This window comes from Neomonachus schauinslandi, chromosome 4 (genome assembly GCF_002201575.2).
Source record: "Neomonachus schauinslandi chromosome 4, ASM220157v2, whole genome shotgun sequence".
Lineage (NCBI taxonomy): Eukaryota > Metazoa > Chordata > Mammalia > Carnivora > Phocidae > Neomonachus > Neomonachus schauinslandi.
Genome location: NC_058406.1, coordinates 91,809,834 through 91,831,729, shown reverse-complemented (window position 1 = coordinate 91,831,729; position 21,896 = coordinate 91,809,834). Strand labels below are relative to the sequence as shown.

The window sequence follows — 21,896 nt, the reverse complement described above, 5'->3', positions numbered from 1 at the left end:
TTCTTCTTCTTCTTCTTCTTCTTCTTCTTCTTCTTCTTCTTCTTCTTTTCTTCTTCTTCTTCTTCTTCTTTTCTTCTTCTTCTTCTTCTTCTTTTCTTCTTCTTCTTCTTCTTCTTTTAACATAAAACTTTCAATCAGCTATTCATCCAAGGGATTAAGGGGAGGAGGGGAGCAGGAAAGTGTTACTTATACACAGAATGTAGAGTCTCAGGTTTCTCACCCATAGATGTCAGCAGTGAGCAACAGTAGCCTAAAGTCCCCAGAGAGAGAAAGAGCATGCCTATAGATAACTGCACTGGATAAAGAAGATGTGGTACATATATACAATAGAATATTACTCAGCTATCAGAAAGGATGAATACCCACCATTCACATTGACATGGATGGAACTGGAGGGGATTATGCTAAGTGAAATAAGTCAAACAGAGAAAGATAATTATCATATGGTTTCACTCCTATGTGGCACATAAAGATTAGCACAGAAGACCATAGGGGAAGGGAGGGAAAACTGAAAGGGGTGGGGATCAGGGAGGGAGACAAACCATGAGAGACTGTGGACTCTGGGAAACAAACTGAGGGTTTCAGAAGGGATGGGTGTGGGGAGATGTGGTAGCTGGGTGATGGGTATTAAGGAGGGCATGGTTGTGATGAGCACTGGATGTTATATGCAACTAATGAATTGTTGAACACCACATCAAAAACTAATGATGTAGTGTATGGTGGCTAACTGAACATAATAAAAAAAAAAGATAACTGCATTGGTACTTCTCAATTTTACAGGCTTATACAATGGCAGGATGGGAAGAAGGGAAATTATTATTCCCTTGTTGTAAGTTGGGTATGCCATTCAGACATGCATGGGTTGCTCTCCATACCAGGCTTCAGTAGAGGAGAAATAGAGTGTAGCTAGGAGGAGATGAACTCCTCATGCTCAGAAGAGGCACACTTACCCAAAAGAGCAAGTTGAAGAAAAACAGAACGTACTTCAGCAATTTCAAGCCACTCATGCCCATGCTGGGATATTCGTACTCTAAAAAGTGAAAGGAAAAAAAGAAGAAGTAAGTTACCTGGCTCTGTAAGGTGGCACCAGTGAAGAGATGGCATAAATGTTCAGGGTTCAAGATCTCCAGCATCACCTTGGGTTTGAGCTGTGACTCTCCTCTGAGAAGTTTCCCCAAAATCCCTGTTTTCTCAGTCTCTGAACTGAGGTACCAATTGGCTTAACTTGGACACTTACTTTTGCTCCAATTCAGCCAGCCAAGAATGCTTATCACTGAATTAAGCACTGTAGAGGAAAGCAATAGAGCTGCTCTTAGAGGAGAGTGAGTCGCAGTAACACACAGTAGGCCAATGCTCAGAGACTAGTGCTTGGGCATTTACTCAAGAAGGCAGCCCAGGGGTCAGGAATTAATCAGGTGTGGAAGTCAGTGACTTGATCAGCCAGTTCCTTGTATGCCCTGAGATGCATGTATATACTACATTTGGTCTATAAACCTCTCCACATGAAAATGGGGGAACATACCTACGTATGATTCATTCTTTTTTTTTTTTTTTTTTTTTTTTTTAAAGATTTTTTTTTTTTATTTGAGACAGAGAGAATGAGAGACAGAGAGCATGAGAGGGAGGAGGGTCAGAGGGAGAAGCAGACTCCCTGCCGAGCAGGGAGCCCGATGCGGGACTCGATCCAGGGACTCCAGGATCATGACCTGAGCCGAAGGCAGTCGCTTAACCAACTGAGCCACCCAGGCGCCCCCATTCTTTTACTGAAGAAACAGTTATGATGTTTTTTGTTCTAGATACTGTGGGAGATATAACTGTGACTAAACAGTAGCTATCTTCCAGGAGATGTCAATCTTATAGGAGAGATAAAACTAGCTATCAAATATCCAGTGGAGAAATGAAAAGAGATAGCAATGGGAGCTTGATTTAAAAAATACATATAATTTCATTTTCTCAGCCAGAACATTAATGTGCAAACCCTCATCCTCAATTACACAATTTTGAGTTTTCTCTCAGACACAATTAGATTCTATAGAGTAACTCATATTTTAAAACTGCATATAAGACTGCTATATAAAGCAGAATGTCATTTTATTGTTTTTTTTCCCATTAGAACTATGCCTTTTCTAGTGTATAGATTGTTTGTACAATCCATTGCCTGTACCCTCTTAACAATATCAGAAATCAGATGGTCTTGAGGAAGAGGTCATCTAAGCTCTTGATAAGCTTGATGAGCTATTTGTGTTCCACAGTAGAATAATCTCTGTTGAAAAGACCAAATATATATATTTATCTCATACTATTTTCCTTTTCCTTTACTTTGTCCTTCTTTTTCCCTTTCTCCTTCTTGTCTTGACCCTCAGGATTATTCTTAATTCTTCATCAATATTTTAGCCAAGTTAAAGTAAAATTGATTATTATAAGTGTGTTTGTATATACTTGAGAGGTTAATATGGTGATTTACTACATAGGCTTTGAGGTCAAACTTGAATTCAACTCTCACATATGCCACCAAATAGCTACATGACATTTGGAAATTTACTTAACATTTCTAGTCACAATTTATTCCTATATGTAAAATGCGGGTAACTGGGCGCCTGGGTGGCTCAGTTGGTTAAGCGACTGCCTTCGGCTCAGGTCATGATCCTGGAGTCCCGGGATCGAGTCCCATATCGGCCTCCTTGCTCAGCAGGGGGTCTGCTTCTCCCTCTGACCCTCCCCCCTCTCATGTGCTCTCTCTCTCTCAAATAAATAAATAAAATGCGGGTAATACTTACACCTCTTAGGGTGGATGTGAAGATTAAATGATATTATAACAGAGACTGATATATGACCATACTCAGTAAATGGAACCCATGATTATTTAGTTTTAAAGGAGCTCTCTGGGAAGGGAGAAATGGAAGAATACTATAAGGTTCTATTATGTGGTGTGGTAATGCTACTTGAAGATAGACCGTGATGGATTAAAGATGTACAGTATAAACCATAAGGCAGCCTCTAAAATAACAAAACAAAGAATTATAATTAGTAAGTCAGCAAAGGATAAATAAATAAAACCTTAAAAAAGTAAACCAGCGAAGGAGTTAAAATTTTTTCTAAATACTGATTAGTTGAAAGAAGCCTGACAAAAAGAGGAAAAAGGAAACCGCTATGGTCTGAATGTTTGTGTCCCCATAACATTTACATGTTGAAATCCTAATGCCCATGATGGTGTAGGGATGTAGGGTTTTGGGAGTCAATTAAGTCATGAGGGTGGAACCCTCCTAAATGAGATTAGAGCTCTTATAAAAGAGACCCCAGAAATCTTCCTAGCTCCTTCCATCTTGTGAGGACACAACAAAAAGTCTGCAACTCAAAAGAGAGGCCTCCCCTGACCACGTTAGCATCCTGATCTTAGATTTCCAGCCTCCAGAACTGTGAGAAATATATTTCTGTTGTTTATAAATTACCCAGTATGTAGTATTGTGTTATAGCAACCTGCACAGACTAAGATAAAAACAAAGAACAGATGAGGAAAACAAAAAACAAATAGAAAGATGGGACAAATAGAAAACAAATATGCTCAACTCTAACCATATTAATAGCAAGTAAATGAAATGGTCTAAGTACTCCAGGTATGCCCTGAGATAGCTAATTGGGTTAAAAAACATTAAGTAATGAATTATCGGAAAAAGAAGAAAACAATCCCATTTAAAATAGCATGAAAAACAATAAAATGCTTAGGAATAAGTTTAACCAAAATGGTAAAAGATCTAGACACTGAAAACAAGACATTGATGAAAGAAATGTAAGAAGACACAAATAAATGGAAAGATATTCCATGCTTCTGGATTGGAAGAATTAATATTGTTAAAATGTCTACACTACCCAAAATGATCCTCAGATTGAATGCAATACATATAAACATTTCAATGGCATTTTTTACAGATACAGAATAAACAATCCTAAAATTTACGTGGAACCACAGAAGACCCTGAATAGCCAAAGGAATCTTGAGGAAGAAAAACAAAACTAGAAGCATTACACTTCCTGATTTCAAATTATATTACAAGGCTATAGTAATCAAAATAATATGACATTGGCATAAGAACAAACACATAAATCAATGGAACAGAATAGAAAGCCCAGAAATAAATCCATGCATATATGCATAGTTAATTTATTTATAACAAAGGAGCCAAGAATATACAATGGGGAAAATATGGTCCCTTCAATAAATGGTGTTGGGAAAACTGGTCAGCTGCAAACAAATGAATGAAATAATCTATCTTACACCAATCACAAAGATAAAATAAAAATGGATTATAGACTTGATACAAAAATAGTGTTTCAAAGGGGGCACATGTACCCCCAATGTTTATAGCAGCAATGTCAACAATAGTCAAAATATGGAAAGATCCCAAATATCCATCAATAGATGAATGAATATAGAAGATATGGGATATATATACAATGGAATATTACTCAGCCATCAAAAAGAATGAAATCTTACCATTTGCAACAATATGGATGGAACTAGAGGATGTTATGCTAAGTGATATAAATCAGTTGGAGAAAGACAAATACTATATGATTTACTTATATATGGAATTTAAGAAACAAAACAGATAAACATAGGTGAAGGGAAAGGAAAATAAAATAAGATAAAAACAGAGAGGGAGGCAAACCATAAGAAATGCTGAACTCTAGGAAACAAACCAAGGGTTGCTGGAGGGGAGGTGAGTGGAGGGATGGATAATTTAGGGATGGGGATTAAGGAGGGCACTTGATGTAATGAGCACTGGGTGTTATATGCAACTGAAGAATGACTAAATTCTACACCTGAAACTAATGCACTATATGTTACCTAATTGACTTTAAATAGAAAATTAAAAAGTGAATTATATACTTGAATGTAAGGCTTGAAACCACAAAACTCCTAGGGGAAAACATAAAGGGCAATCACCTTGACATTGGCCTTGGCAAGGATTTCTTGGCTACGACACCAAAACAAAGGCAACAAATGCAAAGATAAACAAGTGGGTCTGTACAGCAAAGGAAACCATCAACAAAATGAACAGGCAACCTACTTAGTGGGAGAAAATATTTGCATAATATATCTGATAAGAGATTAATATCCACAATATATAAAGAACTCATGTAATTCAATAGCAAGAAACAAAAACAAAAATCTGATTTACAGATGGGCAGAGGAAGTGAATAGACATTTTTTCAAAAAAGACATACAAGTGGCCAGCAGGTATAAAAGAAAAAGATGCTCAACATTACTGATCAGCAAGATGGAAAATGCAAATCAAAACTGTGATGAGTATCACCTCATACCTGTTAGGAAGGTTATCATTAAAAAGACAAGATATAACAAGTGGTGAGAGGATATGCAGAAAGACAGCCCTCATGTACTATTGGTGGGACTATAAATTGGTTACAGCCACTATGGAAAACAGTATGGAGATTTCTCAAAAAATTAAAAATAGGACTACTATACAATCCAACAATTCCACCTCTGGCTATATATCCAAAGGAAAGGAAATCATGGTCTCAAAGAGGTATCTGCACCTCCATGTTCATTGTAGCATTACTTACAATAGCCAAGACATGAAAACAACCTATGCCCATTGACACTTCAACTAAAAAAAAAAATGTGGTATAGGGATGCCTGGGTGGCTCAGTTGGTTGGGCATCTGCTTTTGGCTCTGGTCATGTTCCCAGGATCCTGGGATTGAGTCCTGCATCGGGCTCCTTGCTCAGCGGGGAACCCGCTTCTCCCTCTGCCTGCCGCTCCCCCTGCTTTTGCTCTCTCTCTCTCTGACAAATAAATAAATAAAATCTTTAAAAAATATGGGATAGTGACGCCTGGGTGGCTCAGTCAATTAAGCGGCTGTCTTCGGCTCAGGTCATGATCACAGGGTCCTGGGATCGGCCCCACATGGGCTCCCTGCTCAGCGGGGACCCTACTTCCCCCTCTCCCTCTTCCACTCCCCCTGCTTGTGTGCTTGCATGCTCTCTCTCTCTCTGTGTTAAATAAATAAATAAAATCTTATAAATAAATAAATAAATAAATAAATAAATAAATAAATAAATAAATAAAGTGGCATAAATATACAAAAGAGTATTATTCAGCCATGAGAAAGAAGGAAATCCTACCATTTGTGACAACATAAATGGACCTTGAGGGCATTCTCTCAAAACTCAGGAAACAAGCAATCCCATTTGAAAATGGAAAAGAAAAAAAAAATGGACAAAAATCTGAACAGATAGTTCACCAAAGAAGATACATGGATGGAAAAATGTACATGAAAAAGTACTCTATTTCATTAATCATTAAGGAAATGTAAATTAAAACCAAAATGAGATACTGCTATCTACCTCCTAGAGTATCTAAAATTAAAAAAACAAAGACAAAAAAACTGACGATACCAGGGGTTGATGAGAATGTGTTTGGTGAGAACGTAAAGGGGTATATCCACTTTGAAAAATATTTTGCCAGTTTTGTGAAAAGTTAAACATATATTATCATATGATTCAGCCATTCCACTCCAAGGTATTTATCAAGAGAACGAAAAGCATATGATCATACAAAGACTTGTACAGGAATGTTCATTGCAGTTTTATTTGTAATAGCCAAAAACTGGAAACAGCCCAAAGGCCCATCAACAGATAAATGGAAAAACAAACTGTGATATGGCTATCAAATGGTATACTACTCAGGAATAAAAAGAAGTGAACTGTTGATACACAACACAGCATAGATGAATCTCAAAATAATTATGGTGGATGAACGAAGCTAGACAAAGGGAAGAGTACATACTGTGTGATTCCAGTTATAAAATTTTAGAAACGAAAACTAATATATAGCAACAGAAAGCAGATCAATGATTGGGGATAGAGGCAGAAGAAGGTGGTGGTGGTGGCAGGGGTTAGGTAAATAAAAGGAGAGTAGGAATAGGCAGGAGAAAGGGATTACAAAAGACCATGAATAATCTTTTGGAAGTGATGAATGTTTGTTATCTTGATGTAGTGATGGTTTTATGTATGTATGTGAATGTCAAAAAGTCCTTCCTAATTTGCCCCTGTCCATCTCTCCAGACTCATGGCAACCTCACTGGCTTATATTTTATTTTTTATTTATTTATTTAATTTATAAAAGCACTTTAGATATGAATGACATGTAAAAATGCTGTACATACTAATATATACAACTCAATGAGTTTGGGATAAGTGTACACTTGTGAAACCACCACCACTATCAAGAACACAGATGTATCCATCATTTCCTGAAGTTTCCTCCCATCCCCACTCTTATTATTTTTATTTTTTGTGATAGTAATACTTAATATAAGCTCTACCCTCTTAGCAAATTTTGAATGTACAATACTGTATTGTTAGCTGTAGTCACTATGCTGTATAGTAGATTTCCAGAACTTATTTATTTTGGGCAACTGAAACTTTGTACCCTTTGACCATCACCTCCCTATTTACCTCTCTCCCAAGCTGGTAGCAACCACCATTTGACCCTATGCTTCCACGAGTTTGACTATCTTATATTCCACATATAAGTGACACCATACAGTATTTGTCTTTCTCTGTTGTGTTTATTTCACTCAGCATAGTGTCCTCCAGGTCCATCCATGATGTCACAAATGTCAAGAATTCCTTCTTTTTTTAAGGTTAAGTAATATTCCATGGGGAGTATGTACCACATTTTCTTTATGCATGCATGCGTTAATGAACATTTAGATTGGTTTCATATCTTGGCTATTATGAATAATGCTGCAAAATGGGAATGCAGGTATCTCTTTGAGATCCTGATTTCAATTCACTTGAGTATATACCCAGAAGTGGGATTGCTGGATCATATGGTAGTTCTATTTTGAACTTTTTGACGTACCTCTATAGTGTTTTCCATAAGGGCTGTACCAACTTACATTTCTACCAAAGTACATCAGGCTTCATTTTCTCCACATCCTTGCCAGCACTTTTTTTTTCAGTTATTCATTTGTTTATTTATGGTGGGAGAAGAACAATTGTTATTTTTGTTTGTTTCAAGTTTGTATTTAAATTCTACTTAGTTAACATATAGTGTAATATTGGTTTTAGGAGTAGAATTTAGTGATTCATCATTTACATACAACACCCAGTGCTCATCACAAGTGCTTCCTTAATACCCATCACCCATCTAGCCCATGCCCCACCCACCTTCCCTCCAACCTTCCCTCCCTTCAACCTTCAGTTTGTTCTCTATAGTTCAGACTCTCTTATGGTTTGCCTCCTTCTCTTTTTTTTCCCTTCCTTCCTATATTTTCATCTATTTTGTTTCTTAAATTCCACATGAGTGAAATCATATACTCTTAACTCCATCCAAGTCATTGCAAATGGCAAGATTTCATTCTTTTTTTTAAAATATATTTTTTATTTAAATTCAATTAGCCAACATATAGTACATTAGTTTCAGATGTAGAGTTCAGTTATTCATCAGTTGCATATAAAACCCAGTGCTCATCACATCACATACCCTCCTTAGTGCCCATCACCCCAAAGATTTCATTCTTTTTGATGGCTGAGTAATATTCCATTTTATCTATATACCACATCTTCTTTATCCATTCATAAGTTGATGGACACAGGTTCTTTCCATAATTTGGCTATTGTTGATAGTGCTGCTAATCTTAAAACCCAGCAATTAACTTTGACTACTTATCTCAGTGCCTCCTTTTTCACCTGTGCTCATGGGGTTCTTTGCTGAAATTTGCTGCTTTCTTTCCCTCTGACCCCTTAATTTGGCTAGCCACTATTCATCCTGACACTCAGCTCCAGTGTCACTCTTCTGGGAAGCCCTCTCTGATTGTATCTATTTCTTCACACCCAACCCCACTCCCCACGAGGAGTGCCCATAATACCTGCAATCTCTGTTGTTGCACTAGCCTCTTTGTTTTATAATTATTTCTTACCTCTCTAGAATGTGAACTCCTTGAGGGTAGAAGCTAGTTTATTCATCTTTGAATCCTCGAGATCTAACACAGTCCCCTGATTACACTAAAAATGTAAGATTGTTCAATAAGCCTTTGTCAACGAACTCTAAATAATCTGGTGTGGTGGAATGAACTACATGCACACCACAGCATCAGAAGCCTTGGGCTTGAGATTTATTCTGCCAATAGACTAATCTTTTGGATGTGGTCAGATAACTTACACAGAAGATTGGGCCAGATGCCTCCTAGAGTCCCTGCAGCCCCAGCATCCTGGGATCCCATGATCGCTACTTCAGGCCCCTATAATCAAATGGTCCACAGAGCACCAACTAATGAAGTGTCCACAGACCTGTGGATATCCCTACTGATTTTTCCCCTCACAGACGGGAAGAAGAACCTCTTCTTTCTCCTTCCCTGATTTTCCATTTGCTCAGATTCCCCTGGTTGAAGGAGAAAAGCTGCCCATTTGGTGAAGATTGTCACTACTTTTACCATGTCCGTGGCCCTAGTTTTCATATTAACCCAGACAGAATGACACTCCATTTCCCCTTCCTTTCTTCGTTGTGACTTCATCAGCTATTGGACTCCTGCCCCTTCCAACCCAACTGTCTGGAAGAACTGACACCTCTTTGCAGTCAAAATCTGCTTCATGACTCATGGCTCTGTGAAGAAAGTCCCTGACATCAGCTTCCAGGAAACCCTGTGACCAAACTCCAGTTAACTGTGGCCAGGGATGAAGTTCACTTTTCAGTTCCCTCCAAGCAAAGATCTTGGGCTAGTAAACTGTCTTATGGATTTCTAGTTCAATCCCTCCTTTTTTTTTTTTTGGCCCATTCTTGCAGAGCCATCATATCTAGTCCTGAATTCAATCAAACTTAGAAGTAGCTAAGGTTGGGACAGAAGCTTCAAGAAGCTATCAATTCAATCCAGCCTTATGTGATCCAATCTTGGAGCCACAGCAAGACAGCTTTGATGTTATGAAGACTATTATATTTATGAGATGTTAATATGTGTTCCCCAAATGAAAACAAGCAAATAAATAAAACCATAAGGAATCACTATATTGTACACCTGAAACTAAGATTACTCTGTATGGTAACTAACTGGAATTTAAATAAAAACTTTAAAAAAAAGGAATGAGAGGAAGCCATGGTAAAATAATTTTGAAAGTAAATAGGATTAAATGAAAATAAAAGAAAAAGCAATAAACTTTTTTTAATGAATGACTTCCGAGAAACTCATTATATGCTAAGGTACATTGTTACTACAAACCTATTCTTATTTTGAAGATTACTTATAACAGCTCAGAGAGCACAGTGTTCCACAGAACACAGTTTGATAGACACTAGTGACGGAATCAGACAAATCTAATTTTGAATTCTGGCAGTGCAACCTGCCATAAATGTGTAACTTTTATGGGCAACTTGTGTAACCTCTCTAACTTTCACAATTTCCTCATCTTTAAAATGGTGATATCCACATGCAGTTCACACATGGTTCAAGGGGTTAAATGAGATAATATTTCCTGGATGGCTCAGCATCAGAGTGCCTGGTTCAGTGAACTCCAACTAAAAGATCAAGTTTAGAGCTTCCCTACCAGTCCTTTCATAAGGGCAACCCTGGGCTTTCTGCTAGGTTTTTCAGGAATAAAATATATCAGGGACCAGAAGGCCTTTAACAATTTTTTGCTTGTTTCATTTTTTGGTAAATACCTAAAAAAAAAGTTTTGTGCACCCTCTGTAAAAAAATTCAAACAATAAAGAAAGTACAATTCTTTATATACAGATCTATTTGCCAACTTACACAGAAAAACAAGGTATTCAGTAAGGTGACATTTGGCTTCCTATCCCCTTCTACACAGTGCCTGTGAAGGTTTTTGGTTCATCAGTGAAGAACAGTGGGACCTTGATTAACAAAAGATTTTTCTAAATAGGAAAGAAAATTGGTTCGCTATGAGGGTCCCCCAAATAAGGGCAAAATAAATTTAAATAAATGATAGAGTTCACTGAATCCTGCAAAATGCTGAATGCTTCATGAATGTATCTTATTTATAATCTTCTTATCAACCCTGTAACTTAGGTGTCAACAGCCCCATTCTTGCAAACTAGAAATCCAAGGCTCAGACAGCCCATGTAACGGGCACAAGTTCACCCAGCTAATGAACAGCAAACACAGGGCACAAGGCAAGGTCTCTCAGCCTCCCAGCCCACCTTCCTTCCACTGCCTCAGGCTCCATTTTGTGCCTCTCACTTACCAACCTGACTCACCCCTTGCAGTGTGATGAGCCTCAGGAAGATTCCTTCAATCTTTCAGAGTGAAGCCCTGTGAACAGTGGCTGAGGAGGAATGGGGGTTATGCAGGTATGTCTCTCTGAGGGAGTAATAAGCAATCGTGGGGGCGGGGAAGGGCCGTACGAAAATAAAACCAAACCAAACCATCAACATTTACACATTAGTTCCTTCTCATCTCTCCATCACTTTGTCAAAGGAACGTGTTTGTCATCTCAGTCCTCCCCAAAATTGTGGTCTGGTGAAAAGTTTTTCCTTTTCAAAGCTGTTATCAGGGAGAGAAATTGGTGATTTGTAGAAGAAGAGAGAAAGAAGAAAGAAGCAAAGAGGACGAAAAAAGTGAGGAAAGATAAATCCAGATGATCTCATTTCCTAAAGGTTCTCTTTCCTTACCCTAAAAATATGTAGAATTTTGCTGTAGAGGGGCCCTGTTCTGGAGACCCATCTATGGTGGGTTCAGGTAAGCTATGTCCAGCATTAGCAAGGCTCTCTGTGGGCTAATAAAAGCCACTTTGGGGGTATTCCCATCAGAAGTCTGAATAACCTGAATCTAGTCATGAAGAAACATGAGAAAGCCAAATAAAGAGATATTCTAGAAAATAGCTTGCCTGTACGTTTCAAGAATATCAATGTCATGAAACACAAGGAAAGACTCAGGAACTGTTCCAGGTAGAAGGAGACTAAAGAAACAGGACAGTTAAAAGCAAGGTATAATCTGAGATTTCGAGTCACTATAAGGATACCAATGGGCAACTGATGGAATCTTAATAAAATCCATGGATTGGTAACAGTATTGTATCAGTGTCAATTTCCTGATTTTGATTATTATACAGTGGTAAGTAAGAGAATGTTTTTGCTCATAGAAAATACACAGTAGGGGCACCTGGGTGGCTCAGGCAGTTAAGTATCTGCCTTCAGCTAAGGTCATGCTCTCAGGGTCCTGGGATTGAACCCCTCAGCTGGCTCCCTGCTCAACAGGGAATCTGCTTCTCCATCTCCCTCTGCCCCTCCCCCCTCATACTCTCTCTCTCTCTTTCTGTCTCTCTCACTCTCTCTCTTGCTTTGCTCTCTCTCTATCAAATAAATAAATAAAATATTAAAAAAGAAAGAAAATACACAGTAAAGTACTCTGTGGGAAAGGATATCATGCCAACAATTACTCCCAAATGAAAAAGCCTAGGAAGGATAAAGAAAACGTGAGAAAATGTTAATATTTGGGAAATCTAGGTGAAAGGGGGGTGTTCAGAAATTCTTGGTACTAGTTTTGGAAGTTTTCTGTAAGTCTGAATTGAGAGAGAGATAGAGTTGAATATGAGTAAATGATCTAAGGAATTCTGATCTTTAAGTCATTACATCATAAATCCCTGATGGCATAAATACTGAGATTCCACAAGAGCTGTTTTTAGAAGAACAAACCATGGGATAATTCTTTAAGGCCTCTATTTGCTTCTGACAGAGAGTGAGTATTAAGCCATGAGTTTAAATTGAAAAGATGTGAGGTATCAAAATAATTTCTCACTCCCATTCCTCAATCTAGTTCTCCTGAAATATAAAATGTCAAACAAAAGTGTGACAAGTTGAATATATTTCAAATATTTAATTTGCTAGCATATTGACTTCAGATCAGTTGGATTTATGATTAAGTTGGATTTTTTATGTTTGCTTATGTTAAAATGCACTGGAAATTTATGTAAACAAAGAACACCATCTAATGATGTTTATTTAATAGGAAGTCTATAAGAAAAGAGAGTATAGTGTGTAATGGGGAGGAAAGAGCATTCCATGGAGAATCAGGAATTACTATTTAACTAGTTTTATGACTTTGGACAAGCTTCACCTTGCCTGGAAAATAAGCAGTTTCGAATGTTTTAAGAATAGCTAATGTTTACTGGGCTCTCACTACAAGTTGAACACTTTATTTGAACCTAAATAATCCTGAATTGCATTTAAGTAACAACATTCTAACACTTGTAAAATAGATAGGGCTCTTATTTTAAATGATTATAGAAATGTATCCTTGTGGCACCTTTTCCTTTACAACAGTTCTTGGCCATAGCTGTGATGTACTGATGTTCCTGCTTAGGAAGGAACGGTCCTGTGTGCTCGTGACCTGGGGAATGAAGAGAGGACTTGCCTCTGTGTCTCTGAGATCCATGTCCTCCACTCTGGGAGTGCTCACCCAATGGCTTTGGAAATGGATTCCTTCTTCTCAAAGCCTGTGTCCAGACAGCCTCCCCACACTCACCCTCCAGCTGCAATCCCAGCCTCCCATCCCCAGAGGCCCGCTCTGTGTAGCAGTCTTGTTTCTCTGCTCCTTTACTTTGGTGCTCTGTACCTGCAGTGGTAGCTGGGCCCCTGAGCTTCCTGAGGGCAGGTACCCAGTCTGCAGGCCCAGGGTGACCTGCACACACTGGGTGCTCACTTGGTACGGGAAGTACTGGGGGAGGACTAATTTAGGAACACAAACCAAACCACTGTAACTAAATCAACACAGCGTTTCCTGGAACAGAATTTGAGAGACAGTGGCCATAACCTCGCAAAGAGCTCCAAACTTCACCCTAACCTGGGGGAAATCGAGATTAAGGAGCAAGAAACCTTCCCCTTCACCTTCATTTCAAGCCACATCCCATCAATTCTGATGTCTCGGGCATAGTCACGGCCAGGCCTAGACCTTGGACCTGCCCAGTTGTTTGATCTTGCCTCTCACTTTCAGCTGCTGGGTTCGAGAACCAAGTAGGAGAGAGAGATTTCCACTTCCTCTGCTCCTGCTCACCTGCTTACTCTCATCTCAAATGCATTTGGGGGGCGGGGTTATACTCCTTGAGTGTACATGTATTGTGCCCCATCTGGAATGCATGGTTACCCCCAGCCTCCATAGCAAACTTGCACTTCTTTGAAAATGAACCCAAGCAGTCACTTCCTCTCCAAGGAACACTCCTACACTCCTCCCACATTGTGTGCACACTCTTCCTCCATGATAGAAAAGATTGCATTGTGCTATAATGGTGTGTTGTGTCTGTATTCCACGCCAGAATCCACAAACGCTTTGAGATTGATAAGCACGTCAGTCATCCCCGTGTCTCCGGGACTTAGCACCATGCCTAGCTGTTCGTAAGCCGTGGGGTGGGACTGAAAAAGGGGAACAGGCTTCAGATCTGGAGTCTGAAGCCCTCTGGTTGGTCAGAGGTCAACCTGAGGACACTAGAAACAAAAGACCAATGGAGTTTGACCTTGCCCGTTTGTGCGGGTCAATTACTAAAGGTGAAGTGGCCTCAGCAGCAGTAGCTGTGAAGGAATGGGCTTTGAATCATTCCCTGTGGGTATAAAGGCGCCCAATCCTTTCATTTAAAAGCTAAGTATACTTAATTGGCCCACACAGAAAACAACACAGGAAATCAAGCTTCAGTTCAGTCTCGATTCCAAACCAACCGCAATTTCAAAACAGTGCAGATTCTGGTGGAGATTGAGAAAGCAAAACTTCTTTGTTTAGCCAGCAGCTAAGACTGCTTTTGCTCAATTCTCTTCCAAAGCACCGATATCTTTTATCTTCCATAGGAGTTCCTTAAGGGCAGGACTATTTTGGGGACAAATCTCTACCTTGCTATTTTTGTCTCCCCACCAGAATCTTCCAAAGCACAGTGCCTGGCCCCAGGAGGCACTTAATATATGATTATTAAATGAATTCGTTAAAAATTCTGGTCTTGGGACTCCTGGCTGGCTCAGTTGGTAGAGCATGTGACGCTTAATCTCGAGGTTGTAAGTTAGAACTCCACATTGAGTGTAGAGATTACTTAAAAATAAAATCTTAAGGGGCGCCTGAGTGGCTCAGTTGGTTAAACGTCTGATTCTTGGTTTCAGCTCAGGTCATGATCTCGGGATTGTGGGATAGAGCCCTGCATCTGGCTCCGTGCTCAGTGCCTGCTTAAGATTCTCTCCCTCTGCTCCTCCACCCCGCCCCCACTTGCACTCTCTCTCTCAAATGAATAAATACAATCTTTTTTAAAATCTTAAAAAAATAAAATAAAAAATCTGGTCTTTATTTTTAAATTCATGGCTCAATGGCCCCTGAGGTGCTTTGGGAATCTAGAGCCCTTGGTGACGTTGCCATCCCTCATTGTTAGGTTGGTAAGTAATGGTCCTTGAGGGCCGTCCTCTCCCCCTAGGGCATAATCAGTTGAGATTCCTGCAGGTATTAGAAGGAGAAAGCTCTGGTTTAGTGTTTCCTTTGGTCTCCTGACCTCTAGTAATGACTATGGTGGTCACAGAAAGCCAGGACCAAAGCTTGACTTTGACTTTCTGAGTCCATGAGACCCCAGTCGCTAGTTACAGGGCATGAATTAGAAATCATTACAATATCAAATTTTGTTGGTTGGTGTATGTCACATTATATTTATCAATATTTATGTTTTGTATACCAAGGACAAGTTTATTCAGCAGAATAAACCACAATGTTCTTCCTGCTGTTTGAAAACAATCAATCTAAGCATCTCTTAGGGGTGTTCAGCTTTTACCTCTTGATATACAGGCAGTGGGCATGCCCTGTGTTCCTGACTCTGAACTGGGTGTTGTCATTTGTAACTGTCCTTCTATTTAGTGGCTCTGAGGAATCACAGTGAGAGTCATGAAAACTGATTGAATTAAGAACTGCCATCTCCCAACTGCCTCTCTAAATGACTCTGGCCGTTGGTTCTCTCCTCACTCTAAAATCACAAGATCAGTCTTCTAAGAGACCTAAGTATGTATGAAATCTCCCCAACGTCATGTCCCACAGAAGGCTCCAGGCATCAGAAATGACTACACACAGAAATTCAAGTTCTGAAACAATTTAAGCTCATGAATGCCCTGACCCAAAGAGGTATCAGATAACGGGAACCTGGTTAGTGAAAAGTCTTTACAGCCTGCTTGTCTTTTGAGGGGTGCCAGGATCTTGATCTTTTTACTTTCCTGCACTAAATATTTGTGAAATAGCAGTTGCAGGAGATTTTAGACTTCCTGAAGAGGTGTACGGACAATCCTAAGACACCCTATCCCTCATAATATGGTTCAGATCTTGTCAAGCCAGATTAAAATGTCACCAAGCTTACCTTTCGCAGGCACTCTTCCTCAGTCCTTTAGGCAAGATCAGTGATTATCCTTGAGATGGTCACAACAAGACTGGTAACACGGATGTCCGGGGCTATTTGTGTAAAAGGAGAAGTGAAGTGAAAATAAATGTGCTCACACTGTGACAACAGGAAGCCCAGTTGACGAGAGGGAGGAAGTGAGGCTCGGCCTGCTCTCTTTAACCTTAGAGATGCAATCCTTCCCCTGTGGCTTTTTAGACACCTACTCCCATGCCAACCCAAATACCTAAACTTGTTTCTATGAAACACAAGAAAAGTCAAAGACCTCTTCCAGGCACTCATCCGTGAGCCCTGGTGCATTCTGAGGTGATTTCGGTATTGATTTCTGTCTAGAAAAAGTCAGTGCTTCTCAGTCAAGATGGCACCTCAAAATTATGTGTGGATCTGTTCAAGAATAAGTATGCCTGGGCCCCGTTTGGTAGACAGAAACTGGAGTGGAACCCAAGAATAATTATTTTTAAAAGTTTTCTAGGACTGAGACAGGAATGTCTCTCAAGCCACTCGGCCTTCTCCCCACCCTCCCTCCAGCTGCCTTCCAGAAGATCTCTAGTTTCCTGTTGGATTGGGATGCAATTTTCAGACTTCTGTGTCTCAGAAGCTGGACTTTCCTTGTGTAAGGATATTGTCAAGGGTAAACCCCAAGGCACACTCCAAGGGACACTGGTAGAAATGATTTGGTTAGTAAAGGGAGCCCCAGATTTAGAATCCAAAGTTCTGAGTTTCAGCTTTATCTCTGTTAGCTCTGTGGTACTGAGCAAATCTCAACCTCTCAGCTTCAGTTTATTAATAGTAACATCTAATAATAATCCTGCTAGTTACCCTTATTTCCCCATTTATAGATGAGAAAACAGAGGTTAGATATTTAGCCAAGTGTGACCCACTCTTGATTTCAGCTCAGGTCATGATCTCAGCGTTGTGGGATCAAGTCCCACATCAGGCTCCATGCTCAGTGCAGAGTCTGCTTATCTCTCTCCCTCTGCACCTCTCCCCACCCCGCTGTGCTTTCTCTTTTTCTCCCTCTGTCTCTCTCTAAAAATAAATAAATAAAATCTTTAAGAAAAAGTTTTTTAAAAAGTTTAAAAATAAAAAAGAAATAATAAGAAAAAATAGCAGTTGGGACTCAAATTCAAAGTCACAGAGAATGCAGTGACCAGTAGATTTTGAAAATTATATATAATTATTATATATATATATATATTTCCAGTTTTCTCTCTGCTGTGTCTACTGGGATTTTCTTAGGTTGAAATGGTTAGGGGCTAAGTGATAACCCCAACATATCCCTAGCCAGCCATGAAATGCAGAACCTACCACTGAGCCACAATTTTTTTATCTGATAAAGAAAGAAATGGACATTCTCCCCAGTGCTCAACTTGAAAACATGCATCTGGGAAAGCTAGCTTTCTCTGTCTTCCTTTACCCTGACACATTCAGATTCTGGAATCACCTCTGACCAGGGCTGGCTTATGGAGAATCCTGAAGGAAATGGATCTTGACTGAGGAACGTGTCAGTCCTTAATATTTTCTAAGTGCAGATTTTTCCAAACTTATGTGATCATGGAACAGCATGTGTGTGTGGGGGGAGGGTGGGTGTATGGTTTTTCTCGGGGAACAGTTTTTCAGCATCATGGCACTGTAGGAAATGCTGTTGTCAATTCTCCTCTCTTCGTCTGGCATCAGTCTGAGGAGTCAGTGCCCCTCACTCGGGGCTGCTGCAGTAGAGGGGTCCCTGCAGTAGAGGGGCCGAGAAAAGACTTCTTGCTTGGCTCCCATTCTCTGTAGTTTCCGTTACTATCTCTTTTTGCCAAAGATTCACAGATCTATATGTGTGATCCAAGTTCTCATTGAGCTCCACGCAGGTACCTGCAATCCAGTACACAACATTCAGCTTAAGAAGCTGGGCATTCTCCTGCTGAAACCTGCTCCTCCCCTATATTCATCATCTCAGGGAAAGGCCCCACTAACCACCCTGTTGCCCAAGTCAGGTATCCTCTTGGGCCACCCACTGTCCCACATCATGGCATATTATCAACCCCCAAGTCCTAGAAATTGTACCTTTGCCTCAATATTTCTCAAATAGGGCAACTTCTCTCTAACTCCAGAGCCACACACTAATCCTTATCTCTCACCTGTTTCACTGCATCCCAGCCTCCTTCAAGATCAGCTTGGATGTTTTCTCACTCAGCCCCGACAATGAAAGCCTTCTAAAAATGATAATTTAATCATGCCATTCCCTGGCTTACGACTCTTCCATGGTTTCCCCTTAGATTTTTGGTTTTGTTTTGGTTTTGTTAAGTAAGTTCTACACCCAGTGCGTAAGAAGTGGTCCCCTCGTGCCGAAGACTCGTAATTTCCACATGAAAGTTATGACTCTCTTATTAGGGTTCTATCTTCTTTGAGCTCAAGTGGGGATGGATACATGAGAACCCACCAAGATTGTATGACACTGTAGCATGGGCGAAATGGGCCTTCTTGACCTCCTCCCTTAGCTCAGAGAGAGCAGGGTGACAGGTTTCTCTGCAAACACAGTTACTCTCTGTGTTGTCTGAAGCGGCTGTGAATTCCTCTCCCGACCCCACATCCAGCCTTGACTGTGCATCTACTTTCCCTCCCATCCATCAGCAAAGGAATGCACTGTCCAAGGACAAGAATCAGGAACTTCTAGCTCATTGTGTAGCATCCCTTTCGCTTCTCCTCAAAAGGAATCTAAATCAGAGTGACAAGAGGCTCCTTTTGCAGGCCAATTCACTCCTAAGCCTCAAAGAACAAATACGTCAGGGTATGGCCATGCTAACATGGGGTATCCCGTGCCCCACAAGGACAGGCATCCTTCATAAGCCTGGGGATAATGTCATTGACAAGTGTTGATTTGAGACCCAACTTATAGATGACAAGTCAGTTATAGAGATTTTTTAAAATGATTTTATTATTTATTTGACTGAGAGGAGAGAGAGAGTGTGAGTGCACAAACAGGGGGAGTGGGAGAGGGAGAAGCAGGCTCCAGTGCTGAGCAGAGAGCCTGATGTGGGGCTCGATCCCAGGACCCTGGGATCATGACCTGAGCCGAAGACAGACTCCTAACTGACTGAGCCACCCAGGTGCCCCGAGATTTAGAGGCCTGAAAAATACAGTGCAGGTAACTGTGACACAAAATCATCTATGAAGCTGGTCACCCCAGAAGCTGTGGCTTTCTCTAAATACTCCCTCCTTATTCTGCTCTCTGTCAGGGCACACTAACTGTCCTTGGCTTTACAGGGCATAAATTAATCCAACTGTGAGCTCCCTGTTTTTGTGTATCTTTCCAGCAGGGAAAGTAAGGGAAGCTAAATTGTAAAGGTCTAGTTAAAAAAAAGTTGTGTGTGTGTGTGTGTATGTGTGAGTGTACATATATAGCAGCAAAATTCTTCATTCAAATAAAGCTTAAAACGGAACAACCATAACTCATATAGAAGAAAGCAGAACTGCTCAGAGAACACAGGGGTGGGGCTCGTCCTTCCCCCACATTAGTGGCTTCTTGACTTCTTTGCCCAACCCTAAGGATCAAAAAGCATTGGTCCAGAGGGCCTGGCTCCTGGTTCCCTTGCCAGTGTTGGGGTTTGTTTTCAGTTGTGGGCCCAGGGCTGTGACCCCTCCAGTCCTGCAGCCCTCACTATCTTGGAGAAAATGTCATTGCCATGGCTCAATGGAAATAGGAAGCCGGTTCCATACCCCACAGCTCCTCTTCCCCATTTGGGAGGCTGGGAGTTGTGGCTTCCTGCAGAAAGGATAATGGGGAAATGTTTTTGTTCAGCTGACAGCAATTGTACTGGCCACAAACACCCTGAGACTACCTTACCAGATTTGAGGCTGTGAACTCATAGCAGGTACCATGTGGGACTGGGCGCTAGTGCGGGATGTCACCAGCCCTGCGCACCGTGATACATTACACTCTCTCCTAGCCAAGTCTAGCAAAATGGTAATCCTACAGGCAATTCTAGCATACCCCAGGGGAGCTCCTTCTGGTCCCTGGGCAAGGAGAACAACCAGAGATGGTAGGTCGTGTGGTATAGAGGACTGAGGCCTGGACTCCGAAACAGAAGTGATGGATTCTTTTTTTTTTTTTTAAGATTTTATTTATTTATTTGAGACAGAGAGAATGAGAGACAGAGAGCATGAGAGGGAGGAGGGTCAGAGGGAGAAGCAGACTCCCCGCCGAGCAGGGAGCCCGATGCGGGACTCGATCCCGGGATTCCAGGATCATGACCTGAGCCGAAGGCAGTCACTTAACCAACTGAGCCACCCAGGTGCCCCAGAAGTGATGAATTCTAGTCTTTGTTCTATAATTACCCAGGGAAAGTCCACTTAATCCCCTAAGGGCTCACTTCCCTGTCTGTGAAAGAAAATAGATGAGGCAATCCACACATTCTCTCTGGGCCTTAAACATTCTGAATATTTATTACTTTAGAATATTGAAAATGAATTCCTAAAATGTAGTTTTTGGTTAGTATCTGGGGCTGAAAGTGGAGCCTTCTAGTTCTTATCTAGCCTTCATGTTCTTATTTAGCAGCAGAAGGGAATAAGCATGGCATTTCCCCCTTTACCAGAGAAAGGCTAGGTTCACTGAGTTAAGGTAACTTGCCCAAAGCACACTGCTAGAAAGTGGCAGAGCCTGAATGAGAAACTTGCCCATGACACCAAAGCTTGTTCACCTTTCCAGCTATCCAGCTTCCCCCAGAGCTAATATGACGTTCTAATACTTGCTGCACTGTGGATGATTGAAAGCTTACAATGTTTACTTTCACCAGTAATACCATAAGGTGATCTCTCAATACTTTTCAGGTTTATATAAGAGGAGCAAGAAGAGGGCAATTCTCCCTTCATAAAGCAAAGCCTGAGAATGTTTTCAGACACCCAGCATAGACTCCTATATGCCGTTTCCCAGCCAGGGTTTTGAGTAACCTCCATGAATGGTGAACATAATCTCTTTGCTTAAGTCAGAAAAAAAAAAATGCTTCAAGAGAAAGGTTTAGGCGAAACCTATTTGTATCCTCAGGATTGGGGAAGCATAATCCGAGGGACCAGAGGCAGGCAGCATCTGAATGTATGTTGCTGACCTCAGGTTCTCTACTCTGAAGTCAACTCAGCTCTTTAGAGTTGCATAGAGCAAAGAATAAACCCATGCCCGCCACACCCTAAGTTCTAAGTACTGAGAGCACAAGCCAGCAGGAAGGGGAGTGAGTGTTAGCAAGAGCCTGGCAGAGGGCCTGGCAGGAGGAGGTAGCACTGGAAGACAAAGCCCCAGCTCCCAGCTGAGCCTGCCGCAGGGCAGCATGGGAGATGGAGCCCTGTGGATATTGCTGTGGGTCGTTTGCCTAGCTGCATCTCCCCAAACCTTCACTTCCCACTGAGAAGTTCTAGAGTGCAAGGGATTAGAAAATGCTCTGCCTCTGTAATGTCATTTGCAAATATCTTCTCCCATTCCGTGGGTTGCCTCTTAGTTTTGTTGACTGTTTCCTTTGCCATGCAGAAGCTTTTTATCT

The 21,896-nt window shown here is 40.8% G+C and overlaps 1 protein-coding gene across 1 annotated transcript in view; it reads right to left on the bottom strand.

The window, feature by feature from the left end:
- CD53 (CD53 molecule) overlaps positions 1-16,528 on the bottom strand; it is a 23,419-nt gene extending 6,891 nt beyond the window's left edge. Inside the window, exons 1-2 of the mRNA XM_021690104.1 lie at positions 16,342-16,528; positions 951-1,030 (exon numbers count right to left, since the gene is read on the bottom strand). Of these exons, the coding sequence (XP_021545779.1) occupies positions 951-1,013 (63 nt within the window). The 5' untranslated portion in view covers positions 1,014-1,030; positions 16,342-16,528. The remainder of the gene's footprint in view (positions 1-950; positions 1,031-16,341) is intronic.
- Positions 16,529-21,896: the final 5,368 nt, after the last annotated feature.